A 20,046-nucleotide genomic window follows, 5' to 3' on the forward strand; every position below is an offset into this window, starting at 1 on the left:
AGTTCTTCTGGATTTAGTCTGTCTCAGTTTGTTCTGTTTCTTCATGTCATTCCAGACAGACTGATGATGATGAGATCAGATCTCTGTGTGGAGCACTGGCTGTTGTCAGACTCCTTGTGCAAACAAAAATCTCATTGGATTATTACAACTGAATGTTTGGAAATGTAAACTGATATTTCCTACTGACACACTACAGCAAAAGACAGAAATAATTGACTTAAAACCATTTCCCCTTCAGGAACTCGAGCTGCGTCGAAGTCGCTTTGGGAACACCCTTGCGTGACCTCGTTCTGAAGCACGTGTCAAATCAGTCCAGTGGAGTAGCGAGACGTCACGAGCGGGGTGACGTAAGCACCAGAAAGTATAAAAGCGCATCCGGCAGAGCGCAAACCAGCTTCTGCTCTTCAGTAGCGCTCTGTGTATGTGTCTGTCTATTTACTGTTGTCTGTCCGCACAAGCATATATAAAAAACAATCATGAAAAAGTCTATGGCGAGCGAACGGCATTACAAACGCTGTGTTCCTCCCTGCCCACGATATCTGGCGGCGGGGGATACACACGATTTGTGTGTCATTTGTTTGGGAGCGGAGCATGCACGGTCAGCTTTCGAGGAGCTGATTGTCATCACTGCGAGTTACTCTCGCTGCGTATGCTCCGCTCTCGCCTGGCTGTGTTTGATGAAAGCGGCCAGGCTCATGGTCCCGCTGGCAGCAGTCCCACTGTTGCCGAGGCACAGTGTAGACTGTTGTCGTGGGGATCGCGGGTGGATTTAGCGGAGGGATCCGAGACGGGCTCGTCCTTTTCTCTGTCCTCACCCGCTAGATCCGCGGCTCTCTCTCAGTGTTTGGAAGCCCGCGCTGCGGTTTCTTCCCCCTCATACCACTTCTTCACCAGGGCCCATAGTACTTCAGGCATTCTGTCCTCCTCCGTTCCAGGAAGTAGGCAAGAAAGGCTTAATCTGCTCTGTCCAGTAAGGCAGATCAGCTTTTTGTTTGTTTTGGTCCGCCAAAGAAATGATCTCCGGCGACCAAGCAGACTATGAGTAGGTGGGTGGTCGAGGCCATCTCAAGAAGCTGGTTTGCGCTCTGCCGGATGCGCTTTTATAATTTCTGGTACTTACGTCACCCCGCTCGTGATGTCTCGCTACTCCATTGGACTGATTTGACACGTGCTTCAGAATGCGGTCACGCAAGGGCGTTCCCAAAGCGACTTCGACGCAGCGTCTCGTACCCTCGGGGGGAACCATGGTTACATATGTAACCTAGAGACGTTTTTTAGCTGGTGAAAATACTAGTGTTCTAATAATTTTGGCCACCACTGTATATATTCAAATATTCTTTCACATAGCATACACAGGATGTTGTAGGTAGTAATTTGGCTACATAAAGGTTTTTAGAAGCTCTGTAGCAAATTACATTTGAAGAGCAAGTGTAACTGTTGGTGCGTGTATTTGTATTTGTACTCATTTGTGTTTACCATCTGACACTGTGGATCAATTGAATTTGTTAAAAGTTTATGTGAAAGCATTCAGTTTCAAACCTATTTAACATTTCTAGAGCGTGCTGCGGATAATTGTAATCAAAGTTTTGGAGTGCAAAGCATCAATCCAGCTCTGCTGGAAGACAATGACTGCTGCCATAGTGTGTTAACTGCAATCACAAAAGCACACTTGTGAAGTTTTGCTTATCTCATCCAAAACAGAGAGCTAAGTGCCTGAGCCACAATACTATCACAATCCATTTCCATTCATATTAGCTTTGTGGCTCCTCCACTGGAAATCAGAACAAAAGCTGCTTCTGGACCATAATTGTAACCATTTGCACATAAAGAAAAGCACCATCTAAAATTTAAATTTGATGATTTGACTAATATACATACTTTAAACTGTCTCCTATATATATTTCAATAAATATGTATCTATTTATTCTCTCTTTACCTAATACTGAAAGATAATTGGTTGGAAAGGTTACCTTTAATAATAGCTGGTTATTTATATGTGTGGAGGCAAATCAAATTTCTTCTTCCTTTTAGCCTTTTTCCGGAAACAAATTATTGAATTTAATTTGACGTTGAATCATTTGAAAATCCAATCTGATTAGACAGTTTACTAATCAGAGGAGCCTTTATGCTATTGCTGTCAATAAAACTCACCTATGCTAGTACATATGGAAAAAGTATATATGTTTTTACATTCATCTGAGATGTGAACATTAGTAAGTAAATTAATTAAAACAGCAGTTTATCACTGTTGATACCTTCATTTTGAATATAAGATATTTCACAATCTACAGGCTGGTTACAGCAAACAGCACTAGTGCAAAGTGAGACACTCAAGACAGATTCACAAATATTCTGCACAATCAGCCCCTGACAGATTGTGATACATTTTCTCCACAGGAGCTGTTTTCAGCTAGGCTTCAAATGATCCCAGCACTATTTTCTGGAATGAATATATCAATGCACCATAACGGCCAGTGTCACAGCCTTTCTGTCTTTGACACGTGCTTCAGAATGCGGTCACGCAAGGGCGTTCCCAAAGCGACTTCGACGCAGCGTCTCGTACCCTCGGGGGGAACCATGGTTACATATGTAACCTAGAGACGTTTTTTAGCTGGTGAAAATACTAGTGTTCTAATAATTTTGGCCACCACTGTATATATTCAAATATTCTTTCACATAGCATACACAGGATGTTGTAGGTAGTAATTTGGCTACATAAAGGTTTTTAGAAGCTCTGTAGCAAATTACATTTGAAGAGCAAGTGTAACTGTTGGTGCGTGTATTTGTATTTGTACTCATTTGTGTTTACCATCTGACACTGTGGATCAATTGAATTTGTTAAAAGTTTATGTGAAAGCATTCAGTTTCAAACCTATTTAACATTTCTAGAGCGTGCTGCGGATAATTGTAATCAAAGTTTTGGAGTGCAAAGCATCAATCCAGCTCTGCTGGAAGACAATGACTGCTGCCATAGTGTGTTAACTGCAATCACAAAAGCACACTTGTGAAGTTTTGCTTATCTCATCCAAAACAGAGAGCTAAGTGCCTGAGCCACAATACTATCACAATCCATTTCCATTCATATTAGCTTTGTGGCTCCTCCACTGGAAATCAGAACAAAAGCTGCTTCTGGACCATAATTGTAACCATTTGCACATAAAGAAAAGCACCATCTAAAATTTAAATTTGATGATTTGACTAATATACATACTTTAAACTGTCTCCTATATATATTTCAATAAATATGTATCTATTTATTCTCTCTTTACCTAATACTGAAAGATAATTGGTTGGAAAGGTTACCTTTAATAATAGCTGGTTATTTATATGTGTGGAGGCAAATCAAATTTCTTCTTCCTTTTAGCCTTTTTCCGGAAACAAATTATTGAATTTAATTTGACGTTGAATCATTTGAAAATCCAATCTGATTAGACAGTTTACTAATCAGAGGAGCCTTTATGCTATTGCTGTCAATAAAACTCACCTATGCTAGTACATATGGAAAAAGTATATATGTTTTTACATTCATCTGAGATGTGAACATTAGTAAGTAAATTAATTAAAACAGCAGTTTATCACTGTTGATACCTTCATTTTGAATATAAGATATTTCACAATCTACAGGCTGGTTACAGCAAACAGCACTAGTGCAAAGTGAGACACTCAAGACAGATTCACAAATATTCTGCACAATCAGCCCCTGACAGATTGTGATCCATTTTCTCCGCAGGAGCTGTTTTCGGCTAGGCTTCATTTTCTCTAAATAACTATTCAAAATGATCCCAGCACTGTTTTCTGGAATGAATATATCAGTGCACCGTAATGGGCAGTGTTACAGCCTTTCTGTCATCTCATCCCAGCCGGATCTGTTTTGCAAGTCTATGTGTGAAGGTACTGAACGTAGTTACTCTTCTTCTTTTTGAATATGTGACTCCACCAACATTGAGGATGCAGCTATGTTAGTATTTATTATATTTTGATTTGGTTTGTATACTCAATAAGCCAAAAAAATAAGCCAAAAGAGAATAAAACTGAAAATCATGACAAGCTAAATTCATGTTTTCTTACATATAATTTCTTTCAACCTTACATTTTACTTTTATAAAGTTTTCAGTTGCAGTTAATATAATAATTTGTAGAATAGAGCAGCATACAGCTGTGTCCCATACAGTACAATGATGCAGAATTGAAAAATGTGTGATATTTATTCACCAAAATCCCTTTGTGTTTCACAAAAGCAAGAAAATAATGTGGGGCTGGAAGGACATGGGCGTAAGTAAATGATGACTATTTTTATTCTTGGCTGAATTATTCCTTTAAATACAGGTTGCACAGCAACACAATCTGTGGTGTTAAACAGAGTGACATTATCCTGGTATTACATATACAGGAAAAACATGTTGCGACTATAACTGGTGAGGTTAAATCAGCTGTTTATAATGTGCATTGTTTGAGGTATAAACTTTTATCAAATTTTCTGACACATATATTGATGTGATGGGCCTTCTCCTGTGCATTGATATATTCTGACAACAGTGATTTAAGTTTTATCAATAAATATTGCATAGATCTCTTTCTAACTCCTGATTCTATGCACCAGAGAAAGTGATGTTACTGATAAGTGCATTGTAAATGGCGACGTGAATTCAGTTCACATGCTTCTGTTTAAGAATACCATGATTCCTCTGTCAAGCAATCGTTGGCTGAATCAATACTGATTAGGATGAGAGTGAGTGTGTCTGCTGAAGCCTAGAGTGAGTTTATTTGCCTTACTAACAGTCTGAAGTGAATCAACACCCCGCTGTCAAATTTGTCAGCTTGTTAAAGCATGCAGTTCAGTTACTCAGTGAGTATTGATGTTTATTATTGGTTGTTTCTACAGTATGGGTTATGTGCATCATGTATTAATTTTAATATAGGCCAGTGATGTGGAATATATTTACTTTCACAGCTACACAGCAAAAAATCATAATTTTCTTTCTTCCTTATTTTACCACCCATAAAACCCTATAGTTACCTCAAAATTGTGCAGAAAAATAAGACAGTTTTTAGAGAATATATCCAGAATTAAGTCATAATTATAATTATTATTTTTAAGGCATGACACCACATGTGAATATGGGGGGAAAATATATAATATATATAATATATAATTGGGATTCCCCAATTGATTGATTACATTAAGAATTGCAAAAAAATTTTTTGCAAACAAGTTTTCTGAAATATTATATTTAAATATGCAAACAGGGCATTATCTAATACACGTGCACTAACTTGCATACATTTCCATAACTGAAATCTAAACAAAATTTTTGTTACATTGTGTTGACATATTAGAGTCAAAGGTTTTTACAAAGGGGAATTTAGATATTTCTTTGTATCATTCCATAATTCTGAAAATACGGTCAACAGCTAGAAAAAAATAAAATAAAATAAATACATTTTCACTATTTTTTTAGGAATGAAAATAAGAAATTGCTCTGTAAAAATCTTCAGAAATTGTATAAAATAAAACTGTAAAGTCTGGTGTAAGTAAGTGGAGATTTCTTAGTGTAGGAGAAAAAAAAATCATTTTGAGAAAGCGGCCTTTAAAAATATGTATTGTAATTGAAGTCTGCAGACGCAAATAGAAAAAGTGCAATAAAAGCAACTCTTAAAAGTGTATTGGATGTTTACTTTCTACTAGTTTGAAACAATTTGTGAAAAGCCACATAGCCCAAAATCACAAAATTTAACAGTGCATGAAAAACAGTTTTTGCCTGTCTCACCTTAAACATATTTTATACATTTTATTAAGTATTTTTTTTAAATTAGGAATAATGTATATAAATGTATATTGTTAAAGACAGAAAGAGGCAGTCACGCCGCATCATTGTGTCTTTAAGGTCATCTCCTGTTTGTCCATCCAAACACAGTCTTGCATAGTAATCTCCATTTCTGCTACCTCATGCTGCAGAGAGCAAACATCTTGGTTGCTCACCCATCGCGAGACGCTGATCCAGAAAGACTGTCTCTGTTTTAATAAATGCCACCCCACAAAGTTTTTATAATAATACATATATAACTATACTATAGGGCTATATATATATATATATTTTCAAACTCAATTGGTTGGTTGCCTAAACAACTACATTAATCACCTTAAACTTCCTGTATTAAATAAGGTGGTTTCAGGCAGGGTGTTTCTAGTCTTTCATCGGTACTGGGGCACAGGCCCATCAAGTATGCTCATATTTTGATACTCTTTTTAATGTTGTTTTGGATATAAATGGATGTAAATTGTCTTTACCTGCAGTAGTTCAGTGTGCACAGAATAAAGAGATTCTTCACCATTGCCAATCAATATAATTCATTTGCAAGTTTGGTTTTCTACAATGGATTATAGGTAAATATCCTCCTCCTCCAGCACTCTTTTTGTTTTCTGTCTTACAAACTGTCCCGTTGCTATTTCGATTACTATTTGCGAAGCCGCTGTAGATTTTTCAGTGCATGGTTGAACTGTCCTAATTTTTACAAACCCGTTTGACCCATTAGATCAAAAGAGTGATTAATTTGGGAATCATGCATCTCTAGTTCTGATGCAGCTGTTAGATTATATGGGAAAATGATTCTCAGATTGCTATATGGTAATCTTCATTGACGCATAAGGATTTATCTGTAATATTTACTTCATTCTTATAGACGTTTTTGTAAACTGCTTAAAACTATAGGTATTGTTTGGGACAACCTGTCTATGGCAACATTTTGGCAAAATTATATACAAAAAAAACCTTAATAATGTAAAAACATGTTCACTGAACCATGGCATTTGGCTGGCAATGTGATGCAAATGACAATGTGCATTAGTTTACAAATCATGCACTATGGTAAAAGCATTTTGATGTCATAATATATAACCCCAAGTAGGGGTGGGTGATATACTGGTAGACACGATTAAAGGCACAATATGTAAGTTTTCGCTGCTAGAGGGCGCGTATTCAAAACAAACAAAGAAACAAAGGTGTAGTTTGATGATGCCGTGACTGAGTGTGGAATCATGAGAGTTGTGGTCTTCATCGCCACAGCCGATGCAATCCTACGGGACTCGGGCAGAAATCATATTCATGGATGAGCTAATGTATTAACGATTTATTATCTTCGTAGTATGAAGTCCAGTGAGGCGGAAAGCCGTCGAAGCAAAACGAGGCCGCTGAACGAGCGTGACACATGGCTCAAAAGCAGCGGAGATTTTATTATGCCACAGTCGACCGCTTCCGCTCCTTCCGGGGTAAAGCAGCGCTGTTTTATCATACTAGATACATTTGAAAGTTCAGTTATAATGCTACTCTGTGCGGTCATCTTCTGTCTAATAAAAGGCACAACATATAAAAGCTTTTGTTAAGCAAAATCGATTCAAGAATTTGAGTGAACTTCACAAGGAATGGACTGAGGCTGGGGTCAAGGCATCAAGAGCCACCACACACAGACGTGTCAAGGAATTTGGCTACAGTTGCCGTATTCCTCTTGTTAAGCCACTCCTGAACCACAGACAACGTCAGAGGCGTCTTACCTGGGCTAAGGAGAAAAACAATACAAAACTGAAAATCGAAGGTTTATGATGTCACTGGCAGGTGACGCAATGACCAGGGACGAGCCACTATTTAAAACGGCTATTTCTCTGGATTTAAACATTCTTTGAAACATTTGGGGTCATATAAGTACACAAGTAAAACATATAACACTGTTCTAGTGATTTTTGGATATTTTAATAAAAAAATCTTACATTATGTGCTTTTAACTGCTAGAAATTTGTCAACCGAAATTTCACACTGGTGACAAGAATTATTAAATTTCTATAGGATCAAAAATGTTGATATCATAAAGACCTTATTTAAAGCAAAAATACATATATTGCAATATATTTTGTTAAAATGACTCATATCGAGATATAAGATTTTGGTCATATCGCCCACCCCTAACCCCAAGGAAATAAATCTTCATTAATCGGTAATTTTCCATTGTAATTGTAATTTGTGTAAAAAGGAATAAAAGTTGGTGTTTTACTGCCTCTAGTGTTCATTTCAGCGGGAAACTTTTTTTTTTTTTTTTTTAGAATTTGCCAAAATTAGGGTGGAGGCATGTTTTCCAGTGAGTCCAGGTTGTGTTTGGGGGTAGTTTCCCAGATTTGATGTGTTTGCTCCACAGTTTCTTGTGTGCGTGTGTGTGTGTGTGTGTGTGTCGAAGAGGACCACCACATAAAAAGTTTGAGAAACACTAGTCTAGTCAATTATTAGTAAACCATTGTGACTCAATCCGAATGACTAGTAAAGTAAACCTGAAATGATGAATTTAAGATGTTTTAGGCACTGAAATTATTTTGAAACTATCTTCTTTTTTCTTGAGCGCCACTTCTTTGTCATCTCTCTGGACTGTCTCTCTTATGATCTGTATCAGTGTTTTGATCAGTACTTTATGTCATCTGGTTTCCAATTCTTCATTCTACAATCTTAAGAATGATCTCCAGTCTCTATTGGCCACAGTTGTCCAGTCCCTATTCAAACGCCAATCACCAAAAAGACTTCTATTTCAGTGCGAGTGCCCTTGTCTTTTCTCGATCTCTGAAGTGAAGAGGCAGGGCGAGATAAGAGAAAACAAACGAGACACTCTCAAACGCAGTGCGCTTCCTTCAGCTCTCAGTATGCAGAAGCTTCTGTCTGGAGATGTATCGGGAGAGAAACGTTGGCTTGAAGGTGAGCGTGAGTGGCAAACATATAAGCTCTCCTTTTACCCCAGGAAACCTTCTCACTTCCACCTCCTGCTGAAACGTAGATCAGGCACTATGTCTGTTTGTGTCTTAGAAATGTAAGGAATATTCTTATGGCATCTCTAGGAAAAACAGAGACATGGTGGAATACTGATGAAAAATCATAATAGGAGTTCTTTGAAAAGTTTGAATTCCAGAATTAGATATGCATTTTATGTGTCATACACGCAATTTTTCTGAACATATTAATGGCATAACTTTAACAGAATCTGTGAAACAGTCTTGTGTAGTCCTCTGATCTTTCCTTTGATTTATGTTTCAGGAATATTCATGTATGAAAGACTGGCATCATTTTAGAGTTGGCTGATATATAAACAAAAACATAAAAATATTCTTTTAAAAATAAAAAGTCTTTTGATTCTTTTGATTCTAATATGTATAAGCCTTTTGATTGCAAGATAATGACAGCCTTCGGGGAAAGTGCATTAACGTCATCACAATATTCAAGCCAAATATTGAGAATGAAATATAATTCTACATTATGCTGACTCACAGTTACTCACAGTTCAAGGTTTCTGTTTTAGTTTTTAAAAATGGTCAAAATGTCTACTTGCAGAAATTACGTTAAATTTTTAATGATCAAACCCTAATGAAATACCTGATTCCTCATTACATGACCTTTTTAATATTAATATTTCAAGGGCAAAATGCAGGAATAGTAGTATTATATTCATTTGTTCATTAGTTTATTGATTCCTGAGGTGGAGCAATGTGGTGATCTTCAGATTGTAAGAGGACCATGCAAAGCTCCTCTCGCTGTCTCAGTGGCACAGCATGAACAATGTAATTAAATTCATTAGTGGAATGAAGCAGCTCCTCCAATCAGACTTTATGATGTGGCTACAGAAACAATTCACCTCCTGAAGGATGGGAAATGGATTTGTTATGGCAGAAGCCCCTGCAGGGGCAGAAGGACACTTGCTTGAAGAGAGAGCAGATATTTTGAGGACCGAATGAAACTGACAGGATGGAGAATCGCACAGTGGCTATACACACAGTTTGACAAATGACAGCAGAACAGTAAAAGCATCAGAGAACTGCATGAGAAACGACAATGATTTTACATGAATTGTGGCAATTGCAACTTTGTCAACATACAATTTGTAGGATTTTTTTCTTTCACACCACAGAGCACTTATTCCATGACCTCATGTGGTGTCCTTGCTCTGCTGGAAATGTGTTGCCCGGGGTTTTCTTTCTTGCTGCAGATGCATTGCTTGCCCAGAGTGTCTAAGCTTGTTGGTGACATGACCAAGATTTTGGTATCCTGACAGTGTTTGGTGCTTTTGGGTGTGCTGGATGCTGTGGGATTTGAATGACAAGCAATGTCTTAATGAATTAACATAATGAATAAAAACATAGCCGTATAACTATTTGTGATATAATTGCCTCTCCACTGTTCTCTTTGTTTTTGTATGCGTGAAATTAGGTCAGTCACAATGTCAAAATGACAAGCTGCTCTTGTTTAGTATAGGCTATTTATGTGTTGCGATCTGGGAAAACCCGTCAGATGTCATGCTAGGACGTTTTCAGGAAATTTGAAAAAAAGGTTGAATGCCAATTTTTTGTCAAAATTAGGTTTTCATTAAATTATTATTCGATAACATCTTGTCTATCATCTCTGAATATATATGTGCTAAATTTACTTGTTTAGTGCAGAAAAATAGCGATTTATTACAGCAAGCAGAAAAGACTGTCTTTCTCTTATGTTAAGAATGTTAGAGGAACTCAGCTTACCCTGCCAATTAGCCTGCCCTGGACCAGGTTAGTTTTCCAGCATAAGTTGCCACAGTGGCTGAGGTTGATCTAAGTTAAATTTGCTTTATGGAACCAGATCATTTGACAATCAGTCAGATTAACTGAAATAAGCCTGGCCTATTTGGTAAACTTGTTTTATGAAACAGGCCTCATGGCGTTAGAAGTCAGAAGACACATAAGTTAATTTATGATTTGCTGTCTGTCTGAACCAATGAAACAAAAGCGATCATATTTTTTCCATTGCATCGCATTGCATCGAATCTCATTGTGTTGAATCAAATCGAAATTGGATCGCACTGCATCGTAACAGGGGTGAATCGTATCGCATCGCATCACATCGGTAGCTGCTTCATATGTATCTTCAGTGCATTGTAGCGTCTGGACCAATCCAACACACTATATATTCTCTTTTTATATAACAAATACTCTGTAACCTCAGTTAACAAGCCATATGAGGACCCATGAACCCTTCCCCCCGGAATGCGTAACACCCCAGGAAGTCGAACAGGCCTCTTTGTTGCATGGCAACCAACGCTGATATCACTGGGTTTATTGGCCAAAAGTATGTAAAGCAGGGAAAAACCCTGCATGTCCCAAGGAAAGGCAGAGTAGAAATGGACTGTGTTCTAGTTAATTCATAGAAAAAACGTTATTTGAATGAACACACATATTCTTGTAGTTAATAAAACCTTACTTGTATCACACTTGACGTGTTCATTGTTTACTCATAACCGGAGTCAATAATCATGCAGATTTACGTTACAAGCTTATAGAATTGTACAGTAAGAAAGTTATTTCCCTTAACCAGGAAATTAACGTCTTAGAATTGACAAGACAGTTGACCCTGAGTGGTCAGCTAAATATCTACAGTGGATCTAAAATATGAATAGTTAATTATAACTAGTTATGGTTAATTATTCATATTTCCCCATGAGCTGATTCGCTACAGCATCGTATAGTTGGCTATGCATCGAGATGCGTATCACATCGGCCTCAGTTATGGAGATGCACATCCCTAATATATATATTTTCCATATATATATATATATATATATATATATATGGCTGGAAAAATGTATCGCCTGATATCGTGATTAATCGCATAGAAGTTTTTGTTTACATAATATATATGTGTATACTGTGTATATTTATTATGTATATATAAAGACACACACACACATACAGCATATATTTATACAAATTTACATGTATTTGCATGTATATATTTATATAATTTATATCATATATAAACATATTTAATATATAAACGTAACGTATTTTTCTTGCATGTGTGTGTATTTATATATATATATATATATATATATATTACCACATCTACTTATTTTGTGTGTGTGTTTTTTACCATTTAGTATAACTTATGCAAGCCATAATTACTAATTATTAGTATTATTTTTAAATAGTATTAATAGTATAATAAATTAATAGTATTTTATATATTCATTGTGACATTGATATATATCTCTCAAACATGTATTAAACGCACACCAGTTATAATGCATTATCATGTAATATTTCACTTTTGCCTTCATTTTCTTTTTTCCAGGTGGTGAAAATGATGATCATCGTAGTGGTGACCTTTGCCATCTGCTGGCTGCCATACCATGTATATTTCCTCGTTACGGGGTTGAACAAGCAGCTGGTTAGATGGAAGTTCATTCAGCAGATCTATTTGTCAGTCATGTGGCTTGCCATGAGCTCCACCATGTACAACCCCATTATTTACTGCTGCCTGAACAGCAGGTAAGACTCAACTTAGAGCATGCCACAGAGATTTATGACACAAATGCATTTTGTCATAGCAACATGAGTGTTGTTCCCTCTTTTATTGCATGAATAGGCCTTATCATGCAGTAATGGACACACTTGAGATGTTCCTCTTTTTGTGAAATATTACTCATAAATCAATGATTGAAATGAAAGTGTTATTAGTAATCGGTCCAAGTGAAGGACAGGGATAGGAAACAGGCTTAAGCTGACGCTGTGTGAATTTCATTTTTTAGCAATAATCTCAACATTTTAAGTTCTGAAAACACAGAAAAATGTGGACTAAGGTCCAAATGTAGGCCCAAGATTGGATCCACATGGTCCATAAATGATTTCCTATCAAATTAATTAATAAAATTTAAGGGGACATGAACTGCCTTTGTTTTTTATTTTGGACTGTTCTCTGAGGTCCACCTATAATGTTGTAAAGATCAAAATCATAATTTAGAAGTAATAGGTTATTTTCTGTCCTGTTTTTAACCCTCCTTATCAGAACACTGTTTGAATAGGCATGGCAGATTTTAGACTCAGAAGTGAACGCCAACTGCTATGATTGGCTAACAGTTGTGTATGTTTGACAGTCCACATCCTTCATAGATGGACTTTGCTGTGATTTAGGTCAAAAACGCATAAATACTGAGTACATATCAAATGATCTGTAATAACAGACAAAGCAATAGGGATCATGTAATAAAAATAGTTACTCACACACACTTGTGTGGTGCAACATTACTGCCAGATCCAATACAGTTGGCACAGCATCATCTTTTAGTTTCAATCTTTATGAAAATCCTGCATCAAATTGTGCCTTGCTTGTAAACAGATCTGCAGTAAGATGAAGTGAACAAAGAACCTAGTTCTTACTGACACAGTCTGGCACTTCATTAAAAATAAGGTTCATCAAATAAAGTTATCCTTTGGTTTCTGCGTAGACCTGCGTTCGCCTCTCTTTATTTACACTGCATGCATGATTCGGTGGGCGGGGCTAAACAGGCAGTGATGTAGAAGCAGGTGTTGATCTTGATCTTGTTTTGGCAGATCGGCTTCAGTATAAGCTGTTTAACAAGAAAGTTCTGAGTTCTGAAACATAGAATGTTTTTATAGCACAATGACCTCATGTCAAAAGATCAAGGGAATTTTGATTTCTCAGTTCATCTCCCCTTTAACGTAACACTTTTCGCTACCTTTATTTACTCATCTTAATGTTGTTTCAAAGATGTATGCTGATATTTTGTCCCATGGTTTTTAAAAGTTTTCCTATCTTCTTCCAAAAGAAAGAATGGAAGAAAGTTATAAAGGTGAGGGTGAATGAATAATAATAACTTTTAAGGGTGAATGAATAATAATAACTTTTTTTCACTTTTGGGTGAACTATTTCAATGCAGCCTAACAAATCTTTATTCTTCCTGTGTGTAGCCGACAGAAAATAAGACATGCAGACGTGAATGTTATAGCAAAAGCACAGGGACTATTAGAAAGTGCTTTAGAGTCAATGATTTTGTCCAAGGTTTTAATTAAAGGAATGTTCCTGGTTCAATACAAGTTAAGCTCTATCGACATCGTCCTTGGTGTGTCGTCGATCACCACAGAAGAAAATTTCGACATTCTTTAGTTTGTTAAAAACTAGAAGTCATGTTTACAGCACACTTGGAAGAGAATGCTCTAATTAAAATGTTCACTGTTAAAAAAGTAAAAAACAAAGCATTGTAAATGAGATTAGTGTGATTAAAATATGTTTATATCCAACTTTCAACTCCAATCATGACCATTTAAAGCCAGTACATATGATTACCAGAGAAGCACTGTAAAGAAAAAAACCTCACAAGTATTACATTAGTAATAAAGTCCTATATGTCTAGGATTATTTGTGATCAATTATTTATAAGGAATATTTAGGATTTATTTAAGATTAAAGACATTAAGTCTGTCCACTTAGACGTGTTCAGTGAAATGCAAATATTTTATTTATTTCATGACTATACAAAATCATTGGCATGAAATGGTTGTGTCAGGTAGCTTACTGTACCTTACTGTGAGAGCTATATAGAAGTCGGTTATATGGCTCCGCATAAAATGTAGCTAATGACCTTTACACAGTGCTGCAGTTATTTTTTTTAACACTCTACCAGTTGTAGCCTGGCAACCATTGCTATCCACCATTAACTTGATCAGCCTGGGCCCTGGGACAGTCATAGCATTGACTTTATGTAAATGCACCACAGATGGAATACATGGCTAAAATGCAAGACTGGATGATAAATAATCCACATCTAATTTCTTCAGGTCCCATTTGGCTTAGTTCGAAATGACACCAGTACCAGAGCATGACAATTTGCAACCATACGCTATTCAATAACCAGAAAATCATTATCAAAGAGTTGAATACAATGAAAAAAACGGCAGCTGTTTAATGTACCTGGCAATTTTTAATTATTAAAAGTACATAGCATAGACTTGTTATGTTAGCAGCAGACTCTACCTTCTAACCTGTGATACTGGTTTTCTCTTTGTCCTGTGCAGTCACTTGGACTTGACAAATTGATCATGTTTAATGGCTTTTGGCCATTCTCATAGATTTTTTCTTTCCATTCTCATTCTTATGAAAGCCTGTTTGCACCTCATGGTAAAAAAAATAAAAAATAAAAAGGGTCATTGTAAAATAAAGTTTTAAATAAGAAACACTCTGTAAAATTTGTAGTTGCAACATACTGTATATAAAAGTGAAAGATATAAGATCATGCATAAAGGCCCTAGTGAAAGATAAATATACTAAAATGTATATGAAATGCATTCATTTCATGCTAAGTATATTACACATACATGTACATATTTATGTACTTAATAAAAATACCCTGCAAGCGTACTTTTAGTATACGAAACTGGTTTACTAATAAACTGGAAACAACTAATTTTGTACTTAATGCACTGTAATTGTGAGGAAGTAGTGCTGAGGTCCAACTAAAGATGTACTAAAGTATATCTGATTATGCTAAAGTGGAACTGTTGCAAGTATACTTTAGGTACACTTTAAATATCTTGCATTTTAAGACTGATCCTTTTCAAATATCATACAATCCTCATCAATAGTGACATTTTTTTACTATAGAGTGTACAATTAATATTGCATTTTTACCCATAGATTTGTTCAGTTTTTCATCTGGTTTTGTATATGTCCTTGTCTGTGCTCAGGTTTCGGGCCGGCTTTAAACGTGCTTTCCGCTGGTGCCCTTTTGTGCGTGTGTCAGACTATGACGAGCTTGAGCTGCGGGCCATGCGGCATAAAGTAGCACGCCAGAGCAGCATGTACACACTCTCACGAATAGAGACCACCGTTGTAGCCGTGTGTGACCCCTCAGAGCCGACTGGCCACCCAGGCCGGAAGAGCCTTCACAACCACCAGCACAACGGCTGCTCCAACCCCACCAAGAGCAAAGAAGTAACGTATATGCCAAGTGACCTGAAGGAGGAATTCTGCTGAGATGGACTTTGACGTAAGATTCATACTGAAGTATCAAGCACAGCCATTTTAACAAAGCCTCATTCAGTAAATTGGAAGGAGGTGATGAGAATTGAAAAGTAGACCAGTTTATTTGTGTCATATCATTAATTGAAAATGCGAGTATATAACACATAAACAGCATCCTGATACAGTAATGTTTTGTAAAGCATGCCTGGTGGGCTTTGCCTTAAAAAAATGGAGTCACCCCCAGCACTCATCACCACAAAGACCAATATTGTCCAACATCTGAGGAGCACTTTGTCCATAGCAGAAATTGTAGATAGCGGCTGCCCTTTGATGCCAATCAGGTCCTGTTCTCTTTCATAATTTGGTTAGCAAGGTTAGCATGCTACCTGAATGCCAAAGTTTTGATTTCTCCCAGGAGCCGAACACTCAATTCTTGTTCAAATCTCTCACGTTTGAAAAGGTTGAGACTGATTCTGAGCTGGTAAATGAGCAAGTGTGTTTCCAGCACATGAGCCGCTTGGCTTAATCGTGTAGGGAAATTTGTTAGCTTCATATTCTCTCCTGTTTAATCTAAAACATTTAATGTAATTGATGAGATGGTAAACCAATTGTGCGTCACCTTATTAGCATAGCAAAGATCAATTTTGAAATTTGACCTTGTTTTAGACTGAGGCGATGTTTGGAATAGCTTACTAGCATATTATTACTACTGCAGTATGTATGTGCAGTATGCAGATTTTCTGTTTGCATGGAATAACTGGATGACTGGATGAGCACTGTGTGGGATGCTGTATCCCAAAATGCAATGCGTATTACTTTTTATGACCATTCATTTCCAATGTGATGAAAGAACTGGCCGTTTTCTTTGTTGTTACATTGTTTCATTGGTCTGCTGATCAAATTTTTATTTGTTTCTACAATAACTAGGCACTATATGCTAAATTAAACATGGACGGAGCAAGGTCTTGTCAAAATAATGTAGCATGATGCTGTTTGAAATGTTTGCATAATATGTACTGTGGCACATGCCATTTTTAAAATATAGCATGCAGTGCATACAGTGTTGTGCATTAGATTTGGCCAAAATGCAGTACATGAAATATTATTACAGTTTAATATAACAGATGTATATTTTATAAAGGATGTGTTCCTGTGATGGCAAAGCTGAATTTTCAGCCTCATTACTCCAGTCTTCAGTGTCACATGATCCTTCAGAAATCATTCTAATATGTTGATTTGCTGCTCAGGAAACTATCTTTACAACAATTGAAAATGGTTGTGTTGCTTAATATTTTGTAGAAACCGTCATACATTCTTCTTTCAGGATTCTTTGATGGATACTTCAAAAGTCTGTTGTAACATTAGAAATGTCTTGCTGTTATTTTGATCGCTATAATGCATCCTTGATGAATATAACTATTCATTTCTTACTAACCTAAGCTTTTTGCTGGTGTGCATAATATACTTCAATTTCACATTTGCAATATGCTAGCTGGCTAGTTAACTCTTAATCAAAACTAATACAATGCAAAATGAATCAGCTAATGCCTAATCAGCCCAGTCGATTAATCAGTTCAACTGACTAGTACAAAATATACTTGTGTATTTGATCCAGAATATAGCCAGGGTATAAGAGGACTGTGGCTACATCTGCACTAATCTGGATGCATCTGAAAATGGTGTTTTCATTTCAAAGCGCTCTCCATCCACAGTTGGTTGTTTTAGATGTTTCTCGTCCACACGGAAATGTGATAGGATGATACCAAGGGACCACACATAAGTTCTCACTGTATTCATCTACCACAATCTGTTTGTTACCAAAATGTATCGCAATCAATCGCCATTAGTTTAAAAACGCAACTGCCCTCATGTTTTGCCACAGTGTAATACATTTTCTATCATCTTCGTGGAAATGGAATATGAAGACTGTAAAAAGTAGCATAATTTAAACAACACTGTAAAAGTAAATAGCACATAACAGACACATACCAGTATAAACATAGATATCGTACCTCCTCGTACCTCTGTGTTTTCAAATTTATCCTTTTGGGAGAGCATCTTATATGTTTTCGTAGGACAAAAATGGCATCTCAGTGTAGAAAGAAGACCAAACATAGAGAAAAAGACACAGCTTCAAATGTATTCAGATTAGTTTAGACATAGTTTGTGTTTTTCTTGTGACGTATTTCTGCAAAGAAAAATAGGTGCTATTTTTGGTTAACCTGAATCAGGTAAACCACTGAGACTGAGTTTGATTTCGTTGGCATTGCATCATTACTTTAAATGGAAGTCAGTCGCCTTTTTGCAGCTGGCAACTATATTCAAGGAGCAATGCTGGTGTAACTACTTGCTTATCTGCCAACTTAGTGACTGGCACAGACTATAACTCAATGTTATAGTGATGATTATAATGTAAAACGTCTTGTCGACCTCACGGTCACACGGCTTCCACTACAGATCAACACCTCATATTGTTTTCTAATCATTAACCTCCCAATCTTTGTTCATTCTTCATTCTACCCTTTACTTCTTATTTTTCAGATTTCATTGAAACTCTGCCTGAAAGCTGGTGTTTTGTTTGTACTGTTCGGTGAAGCTTCCAGCTGAGCAGCAGTGAGGGGTCTGTTTCTCAAACTAGAGACAGATGTATTTGTCCTCTTGTTGTTGATCATTGGGCCGTCCACATTCTGTCCTGGTTAGATCTAGTTTGCTTTCTTCTTTAAAGACAGTAGTCATGCAACAGCCTTCATCTCACGAAAGAACAGGCGATGATGTTTCTAGGAAAAAAATATGTTTATGTCTGGCCTTTTCTAAAACGAAATATGACAAATATGCTTCAGAAAGTGAAAAGAACATTGTATTATGGGTTTCCACATGAATTCGTCTAGTACTACAGTACATTAGAAGGGTTTCTTAATTTATGTAACAAAAGACTGGAGTAATGGCTGATAGAAGTGAGGCTTTGCATGTATCAGAAGTAAAAATTTGATTTAGTAAATATAAATGTTAATAAAAGTAAATATAGTTATGATATATAAACAGTTATAATATTTTAGTAACAATACTTTATTATTATTGCTGTTGTCATACCTCATTTGTTTGTAGTTTTGTCAAAAAAGAAAAAAAACAAAAACAAACCCAAATAAATCAGGTTGAAGATAAAAGGTTTTCCTTAAAATGAAGGAAAGAATTTCAATAGCTGGATGAACCTTACCTTGTTTTGCCTTGGAGTGATGCAAGTGCCCCATTTAAATTTCTCTCTTATCTTATCCTTAGGTTGTTTTCCAGGGTTTGTACTTGACTTATTTTAAGCTCTGTGTTATGGGAATCTGGAGGGCTCATATATTTAAACAGGTTAATACTTTCCCCCCCAAAATTAAAACTCTGTCATTTACTCACCTTAATGTTGTTCCAAACATGTTTGGATTTCTTTTTTTCCTGCAGAACATGAACGAGTATATGTTAAAAATGTTGGTAACAGTGACCATTGACTTCCATTGTATGGACAATAAATAAATAAATAAATAAAAATAAAAAATGAGACAAAAAAGAACATTTGCAGCAATATGAGGGTGAGTAAATGATCCCTAGGGTTGCTGTTTATTATTATACATTTGCATAGATCACACTGTCATTGGAAGTTTCTCCAGCAGTGTATATATTGTTTTCCTCCATTCTCTTCATTTTACCCATTTAGAAGCAATTATGAGGTAATCCATCATTAATAAACATTAAAGATCTATAGCTGGCTTAGCCATAGGCAGTGATTGGTTAAGCCTAAGGAGTGCTTGCCACAATCTTGACTCTTAAGTTGTTCCTTAGAAAACATGTCTGGAGGCCTTGGTATGCTCCCCCTTACTGCACCACCAATTGCAAGTTTAATGGATTTTTTTTTTCCAGGTGAGGAAAGCCAGCTGTGGCCACTCAGATAAAAATGGTTTGTGCTCACTGTTTGTGCACATGTGCACCCAAACACGTATGCATAAATACGTGCATACAGCATATATTAATCATAACATAGTCATTTGTTTTGTTTTAATAATTGTAATTGTAATGTGTAATGTGTAATGTGTTTTTATTGTACATTTTTCTGAGACTTTGTGTCCTTCTCATGGTAAAACGAAGGTTAGATTAATGTGGGCATAATTAAAGCATGCCAGCCTTTAAGGAAAACAAACTAATACCATATATTATTATTATTATTTACAGAAAAAAACTATGTGAATCCCTGTAA

General features: G+C 36.3%; 1 protein-coding gene across 1 annotated transcript in view; it reads left to right on the forward strand.

Annotated features, from left to right (window-relative positions):
- The window catches only part of LOC107552719 (neuromedin-K receptor-like), a 29,515-nt gene extending 13,422 nt beyond the window's left edge, over positions 1-16,093 (forward strand). Inside the window, exons 4-5 of the mRNA XM_016234687.1 lie at positions 12,126-12,322; positions 15,536-16,093. Coding sequence (XP_016090173.1) covers positions 12,126-12,322; positions 15,536-15,824 — 486 coding nt within the window. The 3' untranslated portion in view covers positions 15,825-16,093. The remainder of the gene's footprint in view (positions 1-12,125; positions 12,323-15,535) is intronic.
- The last annotated feature ends 3,953 nt before the right edge of the window (positions 16,094-20,046 follow it).

This window comes from Sinocyclocheilus grahami, unplaced genomic scaffold (genome assembly GCF_001515645.1).
Source record: "Sinocyclocheilus grahami isolate Dianchi unplaced genomic scaffold, SAMN03320097.WGS_v1.1 scaffold17.1, whole genome shotgun sequence".
Lineage (NCBI taxonomy): Eukaryota > Metazoa > Chordata > Actinopteri > Cypriniformes > Cyprinidae > Sinocyclocheilus > Sinocyclocheilus grahami.